This window comes from Dermacentor andersoni, chromosome 1 (genome assembly GCF_023375885.2).
Source record: "Dermacentor andersoni chromosome 1, qqDerAnde1_hic_scaffold, whole genome shotgun sequence".
Taxonomy (NCBI): domain Eukaryota; kingdom Metazoa; phylum Arthropoda; class Arachnida; order Ixodida; family Ixodidae; genus Dermacentor; species Dermacentor andersoni.
This window is the reverse complement of record NC_092814.1, coordinates 344932711-344944297: the sequence shown is the minus strand read 5'-3', so window position 1 is coordinate 344944297 and position 11587 is coordinate 344932711. Positions and strand designations below refer to the sequence as shown.

General features: G+C 46.1%; 1 protein-coding gene across 1 annotated transcript in view; it reads right to left on the bottom strand.

Annotated features, from left to right (window-relative positions):
* Nucleotides 1-850: 850 nt before the first annotated feature.
* LOC126516547 (tachykinin-like peptides receptor 86C) overlaps nucleotides 851-11587 on the bottom strand; it is a 370138-nt gene continuing 359401 nt past the window's right edge. The window contains exon 5 of the mRNA XM_055063916.2: nucleotides 851-2084. Coding sequence (XP_054919891.1) covers nucleotides 1847-2084 — 238 coding nt within the window. The 3' untranslated portion in view covers nucleotides 851-1846. The remainder of the gene's footprint in view (nucleotides 2085-11587) is intronic.

Here is an 11587-nt window from a genome sequence, read left to right as displayed (position 1 = left end):
GTTTTTATTTTTCACTGACCATGTACGCTGGAAGTACGAACCTCGCGCGAACAAGCCACTGCTCCCATATCAGTCGGCGCACTCTAAGTTGGTTAAGAGGGGAATCACAAAGACATGCTTGTCAAACGCATTATGTAAGTCATGCCCGGAGCTGATGACCGAAAGCATCAAGGATCAGATCCCCCGTCTTCGATTGGCAGGTTACCCTACACATGTACTTATTAGCGTTGCTGAGGGTCTGCTCAAGTCGAAGATATCAAATAATCCCGCCAGCGTGCCTTGTGTAGATAAGAGGAGCGTTGCTGTCATCCCATATATCCGCGGCTTATCGCACCGTTTAAAGAAAATAGGCCAACGTGCGAATGTTAGGGTTTAGGGTTGTGTTTTCAGCTTCCACAAAACTGCAATGCCTGTGCAGACTAACCAGACCAGGCCTCTCTGATAAGCGCACGTGCAAAAAGAAACACCAGGAACCGTTTGTTGAATGTGTGGAAGAAGTTGTTTACAACCTTCCTTTAAAGTGTGGGAAGAACTACATGGGGCAAAGCAGAAGGTGCCTCAACGAGCGTTTAAAGGAACACCGGTACAATGTAGCAGAAAAGCGGGGTAGGTTCCTTGACGTCCACTGCAGGCATTGCAGCTACACTGTCGCCGGGGTGGATGATGGTGACCACTCGACGTGTGCTCCAGCATACAGAGACTGCTCCATTGTGGGAAAAGCCCGAGGTAGGATAACTCGCGAAATTATAGAAGCAGAAATCATTGATAGGCTTGGCGATAACTGTGTGTCTAAACCATCAATAGCCCTTTCCCGCAAAGAGTTATCGTACCTGCGCAATAGTGTGTAAGGTTGTTTTTTTTTTTTTTTTTTTTGCAAACAGCGCCTGTAGGATGTACGCGAAAAAGTTGTATATATGTATGGGTCCCTTGCTCGAAATAAAGATTGTTGCAAGTTAGCGCCTGTGTGTGTCACGTCTCACTTTCGTCCCTGTCTTTTTAACGCGCTATAAGCCTCACGATGTCTTACCAACAAGGCGAAATCACTGCTTTACAAGACGTTGAGCTCTTGAACATTGTTATTGGACATTGTCACGTGTCGTTATCAACATCTATTGTCAACTGCGCCTGAAATAAATGTCAAGAATGGTTTCCAAATTTCGTGAAGGGGGGAGCGGGGGTGGCTGAACTCTGAAAACAATTCGAACTAGGGCACCACTGTTTTCGGTTTTGCTTGGTTGAATGTGCTGCGAATGCTTTACGTATGCTATTCGTATGGCTGTGGTTTATTCTATGCCATGTGCAAGGTTCTTTACGTCTTGTTTCTCGTGTAATATGACTGACAATATATTGGGCTTTGACTATATATATAGAATAGTATAGCAGGCTATACCTGATATATGTGAAGCTTTGTTGGTGCAATATTTTCCCTTCCTCCCTATATCTTTTTTTTTCGTGTTCTTTACATTTGTTTATCCCGGGCATTATTTTTTATGCTTGAGACAGCTCATCCTTCAGTGGCTCATTTTCCCGTGAGCGCAAACTTTATTAATCATCAACCCATCAACCGCTGTGGTTATACTCGATTGCTCTCTCTCTCTTTCTGTCCTTTGGGAGGTTTGCATGATGCTACATTTCTCGCTAAAGATCAGACTTATTTACGAATTTCTCGTGAACGTCTTCTTCAACGCCTGTCTTTACCGTTTTCTTTATTCACCGTCGTCAGTGGCTACAAGGCGGACTTGAGCTGTTCAGTGCGGGTCGGTGCGGTGAGCACAGGCAGAAAATTGGCTCCGGAACAAGTAGCCTGCAGTCGTACGTCAGTACAGCAGCCTGCTTCACGCCGATGTCAGCCGCGACCATCGTCCGCAGCTACGAGTGGCGGTGCTCTACAGGAGCGACGTCTTTCACCCTTCTCAGTGGGCGATGAGCATTTCAGGCCGCTCTTCAGGGTAAAGCTCTGTGTCCACTTTGCGGAACCGCAGCGCAACGTCCTCAGGCGGACCGACCTGTCGCTCCGCTCATTTTCCCTGGTGGGCTTGGAGGAACAGGAGCCGCACAAGAAGGCGCGAAAGTAGGCCTTGAACCTGCGGGATTGCGAAACAGAGCACTTACATGTTGGCACGTAACACAGCTATGCTACACGAACATTTTGACCATGAAACACTATGCGGACGCTACGTGAATAATTTTCACAGATGAATATATCTCCGCACCATGGCCTCGGGTATTATCAGTGCCGCATGCTACAATACAATCGCTGTTGTTTTAAACGCCCAGTAAATGGTGCACCAGCCTGCAAACAATGGCTGAAAGCCTATTACGTCATCTCTCTTTTCTCTATTCGCAGCTTTTACGCCAAGCTCCAGAGGCAGGGTGAACTATTCGGACAGCAGTGCATGGAAGGGGATTCCACCGCAATGATACATGTTTTGACGCCTGCACTTCACAGGGACGCATTTATGCTATAACATTTGCAGTTGCTGTACACGTAAGGTGATCAGCAGAAAGTTGTTATACTCCTAGTTTCACTAAAAGCTGCACCTTCTGAAACCAGAAGGGAGACTTTCTTATGATGATTCAAAAATAGTATCAAACTTTTGAAAGCTATATGTGATTTAGCGAGAATGCGGTTGCAGACGTCGAAGCGTAAGTACGTTGAAAAAATGTGTAGCCAAAGCAGTGCGGTCTATTTCTTAAGGCAACGTGGCACATGTGAAAGGTTCTTGCAATGGATGACGAATGCCTGATGGATAGAATGAGCACATCTACTACAATACCTAGGAATGGTTGATGTCTGGCGACAGAATCGCTTCCACGTCTATTTATTTATTTATTTATTCCTTAAACGCCCCTGGAGGAGGGTTTTAAATGAGGGGTAGGCTGCTTCAAAGAAAAAATGGGTTCGATGGCAGTCCTGAACGCAGCCGCACTGGAGTGGTCCGCCGCTTCTTCAGGCAGATCATTCCAGTCTCTCGCTGTACGTGGAAAAAACGAATGAAGATGGGATGATGTGCGCGCGTGCGGGGGGTACACTGACTTTGAATGATTGTCTGGGATGAATGGCGGTGAGCTGGCGATATGACGCTGTTACCAATCGGGGCATGATAAAACTTGTGATATAGAATGAACCTGCACACTTGACGTCTCGCTTGTAGTCTAGGAAGATTCGCATTAGATTTTAGCGCTGTGACATTAGTATATGAAGAATAGTCATTGAAGATAAATCGGGCTGCGCGGTTTTGGACAGATTCAAGCATGTTAGAAAGATTAATATGATGAGGGTCCCAAACTGAGCATGGGTATTCAAGTTTGGGCCTTACCACAGATTTGTAGGCAAGAGTTTTTACCTAAGGAGGGGCAAATTTCAGATGTAGCCGAAGAAAGCCTAAGGTGCGGTTAGTCTCTTTAGTTATTTTAGCGATGTGAGAGGACTATGAAAGATCGTGCGTTAAAATAAGCCCTAAGCATTTATAACAGGTCACGGGTGATATTATTGAATTACCTAAGAGATATGAGGGTGCTACATAAGAATGCCGACGATTGAAAGAGATTAATGAGGTTTTATTTACATTTAATGACATTGATCATGTCTTCCACCATTTTTCAACTGTTTGTAAGTCACGCTGCAGGACAGGGATATCTGAGCTATTGTTAATGGGTCGGTAAATAGCACAGTCGTCCACAAATAGGCGTATGTTAGAAGATATGTCATTAGGAAGGTCATTATAATGTAGATTAAAAAGAGAATGGGGCCAAGAACAGAACCTTGAGGAACCCCAGAAAGCACAGGAGACCGTGGAGATGAAAAGTTGTTTGCAAAAGTTGTTTAGCCCAACATATGGTCTAATTACTAGATGTGGCAAGTGTGCTCACGCAGGCAGTCATTTATGCAATGTTCAATACAAAGACCACGGCTGACAATGGAACCACAAATGACATGCTCTTTTCAACGGGCAGACCATCTGTTTATCTGAATATTGTAGGAAGAAGTCCCACCGAGCAACCGCTGCTTCCTCGGCGAGATATCATTTTTCTGTTTTCTTCGAAGAATCAGTGTTGTTTTGAGTCTGTGCTATTGTCCAGAAAAAACAGACATCCTGTGGGATACCTATGAGCTAAAGACCACGCGATTATAGTGTAGTTTTGCTGCGCTCTACAGCGATCTCCGCGTACCTCAGTAGTAGGCAGCAAAGAACTCCGGCACGAGCAATATGTGCGGCAGCATGTTCCGAGGTGCATGGGTGCCACAGAACCGGCCCCGCATTTGGAAGTGCCACAACATGCGACTAATGTCATCGAGCCGGCGACGCTAGTTTTCAACGCTGCAGTACGTTCCAGCGCACCTTCAGTGAATAAGGCCGATACTTGCGACAGTGAAACCAGGAAAGCACAGGTTGATGAGATAGAACACCCACTTATGAGGTAAGCGAAGACCTCGACTCTAACGATACGCCGTTCTTTTTGGTAACGTATAAAAAGAAGCGGCCTGAGGGAATTGCAGTAGCTTTTCGACCCTCACAGGAAGGCTGCAACTTCTGGCAAGTGAAATTATTTCCGCGGCAAAGCAAAAGGTTCAGTCATTCCGCGTGACTGCAGAAGGAAGTTTCTCTGTCAACGTTACTTCACTCTCATTTACAAGACATCTAGGGCGCTATAACGTAAAACTATTCCAAGCTTTTCTATTCCAATTATGCAATCAGTCCGCCGCGATTGGTCAAAAGCTTTTTGGAACACTCCCCCTCCCTCTGTCTGTCACGCGACGTCACGAAAACCGCGGTAGCTGCCCATATGATATCACGTGTGCACATTGATTATACATGATTTGATCGAACAATAGAAAAGTAGTTATGTCTGATTCGACGCCTTTGCGCCATTAGCCCTCGGCCATTCGGCAAATGTTTTCGGGCTGCACCGACTTCACCTTCCTGTCACGCGACGTGACGAAACGGCAAAAAGTCGCCGCGTCAAAGTGACGTGTATGCGTTAAAGGTGCATTATTGTGCGGAACAAAACTGTATTTTCTTCTGAATATCCGCAGGCTGCCCCGTTCCGAAAGGAATAAAAAATGGCTGCCGCTGATCGCTCAGGCACTGGTTACTCGCACGTGCCGGAGAGCATGGGTTTATTTGCGTATAATAAAACTTTTTGCGGGGCCGCGTAACGTTTTCGAGCACTTTCGCCACGTTTACGACTTCGTTCTGCGAACTCTTCTTTGCTGAGGATCCGTTTCAGCGCCATTCTTAAGCTTGCATTGCATGCTGCCACGATTTTAACCAGCCACCACAAGCTAAGTAAGGGAAAGTGGAACAATCGCAGAGTCGGGCACCACTGTCTTTGTCCGGTTATCGATTTTCATTGCAGTGGCTCGGCCTCATTGAATTCCTCTCCACTTGAGCGTGCTCCTCGCCTCTAGTCAGCCAATTGGGTAAGACAAGCCGCTCAGTGTAAGCAATGTTATTCGTTTTTCAAGCAAACAAAAGTAACCTCCTATAAACGAGGAGAGCGTTTGATTGGTGTGTTCAGACAACGCTGCGGGTGACCGCCCCATGCTTGCGTCAGCGGTTACGCAAATTTGACGTCAGGAGATCGGAATAAAAACATATTCGAATAGTTTTACGTTTTAGGGCTCATACTATCGTTGAGTGAAGTGGCTGGTTTGGGAGTCTAGCCATTTATTCCGGCATCTTACGCAAAAAATGTTGGCAAGATACGCCTTGTACCAGTTTAATATATGGAAGAACAACTCGTTGACTTCCTGGATTAGTTTGGCGTGACATCTGCCCGTCGCCAGGCGTGCTACAATCGCCAAGAAGATGGAGCGTTACAATCACGCCCTCTAAGAACTGTTATTCTCCATTTCATGGAAGATAAACCAATGTCGCAAAGAGTGCACTTGGGTTTCACGAGTCATCCTGTTGGAGAATACCAAGGCCCTGCTATAAGATGCTTCAACTGCCACAGGTTTGGACACATAGCGTAGAACTGCCGCAGTCCACATCGCCGCAAGATATGCTCAGAAGACCGCAACCACTCAGAGCGCAAGTCTGTGTGTCAGCCAAAGTGTGCCAAATGTGGCGGAAACCACAAAGCGTCCTATTCCGGGAGCCCTCACAGCACAGCTTCCTCAAAGTTACGCAGACACGAGTTGATATACGGCAGGCTGCCTCCTCATAATGCGCCCTCACTTAACCTTGATACCCTAAGATATGCGTCTCCAACTCCCAACAAAGAGCAGGATCAAGCGGACAATTTGAAATATTCTGCGGCTCTAAAGCATTCAGGTCGACAACGTTCCGACACTGACCGACACAATCAATCTTCAGAGAATGCTGCTCATCTTGCCCCTGCATCGCGTCAATATCGTCTACCTTCTCAGCAACGCCCTCTGTTACTGACACAGCAACCTCATGCAACATCTGAGCGATTACCTAAGCATTCAGCCCAACCACGCCAGACATCGCAGTGGCCATCCCAGTCAACGCTTCAGTGATCTGCTCTGATCACAGATGACGCTTCAGTATCGTTTGGTGATTAGGCGTCTATACCCATGGAATAGATGATCTTGCCCATGCTATTCACAGCTCTGCGTAAAATTTTCAGTGCCCTTCCAGAAGCAAACAACCTGCTAGAGGTAAAAGCACTGCTGTCTATGGAGCCGTTGGTGCTGCCACAACCACGGCAGGCTTACAATGAATAGTCGTTACAGCAATGTTTTCATATTTCAGTGAAATGCTCATAGCCTTCCGAATAATTCAGCTGATTTTCGCAAACAACTAGCTTAACATAACATTTCTGATTTATGTATAAAGGAGGCAGGCGTTCGAGATGACGTTTGTCTTTCAAGATATGTTATATATAAATCATGGCGCATTGCTGGAAACAGCAGAGCGATGTTATGCATGAGAAAAGACCTGCCGTCCTATTCAATACAATCGAGCTATTCAGATATACCGGAGTTCATAGCATATGCAAGGTATATTTTAGAAATACATGTGTCAAAGTGATGAATCTTTATCTACAAGGTTCTAACAAAATATGTGTAGACATCTTGGTGAATGTGTTCGGTATCGCAAACTCACATGTGCTGGTTTGTGGGGACTTCGATGCACATAACGTCATCTGCGGCAGTGAACATAATGATTACCGCCGAAGCGTTATCGAGTGCGCAGTAGTAAATTTCAATTTGACCGTTTAAATGACAGCTTTTTAACGTTCTTGTGAGGGGTTCGCTACTCCAGCTGTATAGATGTGACCCTTTGTTCACATTACCTTCTTAATGGCGCTGAATGGTCAACGGACATATAAACGCACAACAGCGATCATTTTCCGGTTCTGCATGGTAAAACATCGTCGAATACGGAGTAAAGGGACCCGGCGCTACTCAAAATATACTGGAAGCGGTCTGCCCTGGACGCATGACAGAAGACGAAGAAATGGGCTAGGGGAGAAGTGAGAAGGAAGAAGTTGGAATAAAATGGCGGACGACACCCGTCTCACTTAGATTATGTCATTTCGGTTGCCGTTCTAGTTAGGAACGCTACATTTTGGCGCAGCCGACAGTTTTCGAAGACCAGCCATGCGGGTGACGTTTATCGTCGACCAGGCATCATCGGAGTCTGTTGTATTCACCCGATACCAAGTGCACGGTGAGCCAGCGACGGACCTTCCTCTTGAAGTTAGTTCTACCGCGCTGATCAATGTGGTGCTGCAACAAGCTGCAATCAGCCGCCAAGGCCTCGTGCAAACAGGATCGGTGACAGTGAATCTACAACTGCAGACACTGAGCGAACTCGTTCTGGAACCCATACGACGTGGCACCCTCAAAGAGGAAACGCCTGCCGGGAAGGTGAGCCTAGACTTGAGTGTTATGGAACTGCAAAGGAACATTATACAACAGATCGAAATAATGAGAACTTTCGTCCAAGCGCTTAGTCGAGAGCAGTCAGCACGAACCATTGTTGAACCAGATGTTTTTGAAGGAAACTCGCAATGTGCACACTACTGGCTGTGGTTTTTCGAGTACGCCTCTGACAAGAATATGTGTCACTCCGACGACACAAAGATTTTGATTATGCGCCGCTATTTGGGCGCTATAGCCAGAAAATGGTATGACGTGCAACTCCTGGATCATGGAACAACATGTTGGGAACTGTGGAAAAGCAACTTTTTAGCGGCTTTCGAAGGCAACGCAGTAGACAGATGGGATGCGGCACTATGCTTCAATTATACAGGTGGCTCTCTGCTTGAGTACTGTCTTGAGAAGCGTCGCCTATTGTATTCGGCAGAACCGAAGCTGTCGTCTTCTGCTGTTTTAGCTTTGATAACGCAAGGGTTGTGTATCGAGATCCGTAGTCATGTCCAGCTCAAAGGTCCAAAAACGTTTGATGACCTTCTCAACTTTCTACAGACATCAGTGCCAAGAATTACATCGAGAAGACAGCCAGATGGTAGAACAGAGCAACTTGATTCTCGTAAGCTGAGTGAGCATCTAGAGTCGTTGCCGTCAACTGAATGTGAACACAGCTTCATAAACAAATCTCTGGGAAGCGTAAATCATGACTGAGAGGATGGTGAAGAACCAATTACCGCAGTTCATGGCGAACTACTTCCACATAATCTGTCTACCATGCATCACAAGCCCCAGAAAAAGAGCTTCAGTGAGACAGTGTATTTGGTGTCGTCAAGCTTATTTTACGCCCTCATTAAGGTAGATGGCATTGAAGTAAATGCTCTCGTTGACAGTGGAGCTTCGGTATCAATTATCAACAAGACTCGAGTGGATTCCAGTCGTCTGCACGCTGGTAGAACATTGCGTGTCCAAGCCTACGATGGGTCAGTGACCATGCATAGCGAATGGGTAACCCTGGCTATTGAATTTCAAGGAAATGCTATTACCAGTGACGTATTGGCAATTCCCAATGTCACCTACGATTTTCTTTTGTCCCGTCCAGACATGAAAAAACTTAAGATAAACCTCTATTGGGATGACAAGGTAATGCCCGAAGACACGATAAGAACAGAACATCTTGGTGAAGAACCTAGTCTATCAAGGCTAATTTTTCACCAGGAAGACATCAAGGCTAAGTACCCAGAGCTTATATGCATGGGAAGCTACCCTCCAGCAATAAAATCACATGTCGTTCCTTTCGAGCTCGCAGATAAAACAGTGGTTCGTAGAACCCCCTATAATATGTCCAGAGATAAAAAGGTGTGGCTGAAAAAGGAGTTGCAAGAAATGTTAGACGCAGGTATCATCCGGCCTTCTGTATCCCCATTTGCTTCTCCTATAACTATTGCACCTAAAGAAGACGGGACATTCCGCCTCTGCACAGACTACCGGGCTCTCAATCGTCAAACTGAATTGATACCTTATCCAATGCCGAGAATCGACGACATCATTGACGAAACTGGTGGTTGCCATTGTTTTCCCGAATAGATCTCTGCAAGGGCTTTCGGCAGATTCCACTAAGTGAAGAAACGAAGAAGTACACCGCGTTCATAACCCCATTTGACTTGTTTGAGTACAACCGCCTACCATTTGGTTGGAAAAACTCCCCTGCGTGGTTTCAGAAGATTATGACGGACATTCTGAAACCTTACCTGGGCATATTTTGCCATGTGTACATCGACGACATTATCATCTACTCAAAGACAAAGGAAGAACACTTTAGTCATCTTTCAAAAGTACTTCATGCCCTCAGACTTGCCCAACTCAAAGTCAACTTCAAGAAAAGTGCGTTCTTTCAAGATACCGTAGTATTTCTTGGCAGGGTGTTTGATGGACAGACTAAAAGCACTAAGCAAGAATCGGTAGAGAGAATCTCCAAGCTGGTAAAGCCTTATGATGTGCACTCCCTGCGCCTTTTTCTTGGCTTTGTAGGACACTTCCGGGCGTTTATCAAAGACTATGCACTGAGAACAAGGTGCCTCACACGTTTAACTCAGAAAGACGTGCCTTTTCATTGGGACGAGAAGTGCGAAGCTGTCTATCGGGAGCTTGTAAAACTAATATCGTCGGACCCCATCTTGCGAATACCGGATTTTTCTCTGCCTTTCGTGCTGAACACGGACGCATCACATTATGCTACCGGTGCAGTTCTATACCAGAAGCCATCCAAACAAGCTGATCAGACCAAACACTACGTTGTGGGGTACTACAGCTATACCCTGAAACCCGCCGAAATCAATTACTCTACCACAGAAAACGAAGCTCTGGCCGTCTATGGGAAGGTACAGAAGAGCTACAGTTTATCAATGGAAGGTATCACGTACCACAAACTATGATTCCAAGGATTCTTCATCTATACCAAGACACCCCTGGATCGGGTGGACATGATGGCTTCTGGCGCACTTATAAGAAATTGCTCATGAGATTCCCAAGGCCGGGCATGAAAAGCGACATCAGCCATTACATCCGCACATGCCACCTCTGCCAGGTGAACAAAGTTAAATTCAAGCAATCGACAGACGTTATGACAAACCCTGAATATTCAAGCGTCCCGTTCGAAGTAATTCATTTGGACTTCGCGGAGCTCAAAAAGAAGGGGGAAGGAGTCAAGCGAACGCAAGCTTTCTTGCTCTTCATAGATGAGTGTACAAGGACGATTGCGGCTAAAGCTGGTAAAGACGACGCAATCAGCGTAATAGATCTCCTCAAAGCTGAATGTTTTAAACACACAAAAACGCTCGTCTGCGACAACGGGCCGGCTTTCCGGAGCGCCAAATTATCAAAGTGGGCACAGGAGCACGGCATAATGATAAAGTATTCTTCTCCATACCACCCGGCAGCAAACCGCCTAGCGGAACGTGCCATACGAGACATCAAACAGTATCTGAAGATGTATCCAGACTTTGCCAGTGGCTGGAAGTGCTGTCTCGAGGCCGCTGTGAAACATCACAACAGATCATACACCACGGCTTTAGGCTGCAGCCCTCATTTTGTAACTTCGGGTACAGCGCCCACACTTCCTGCAGATCGTGAGCTAGGTCTCCTAGAGAACCTCGAACTCGCCGAAGTAAGGAAAACTGTCAAAGAACAGGAGGTCTACAAGCGCCGCATGAAGCGAAAATTTGATAAAAGGCACAGTAGCGAGATACCGGACATACAGCCTGGAGACTATGTCCTTGTAAGGAAAGGAGCTGTGCCTTCAAATTCAAAATTTTGCGGACCATTTCGAGTTATTAAGACTGCATGCCAGCATGGAATACTGAAGAATGTCTGGTACGCCGGAGCCTCGGACCAAACGGAGTGCGCCGCTATTGGAAACATATTCAAGTATTGCCCCAGGAGGTGTAATTAAAAGAAATCCTGAAGAGTGAAGCGGTCTGCGCTGGACGCATGACAGAAGACGAAGAAATGGGCTAGGGGAGAAGTGAGAAGGAAGAAGTTGGAATAAAATGGCGGACGACACCCGTCTCACTTAGATTATGTCATTTCTGTTGCCGTTCTAGTTAGGAACGCTACAATACTGATTGGCAAAATTTTCATCACTATTTAACTAGCTCATTGCGCGAAAATCCGAAATTTTAAAGTATTGCAGACATATTGTGTGAGTTTACGAGGGTTGCAATGTGGGCTTGTTGGTAA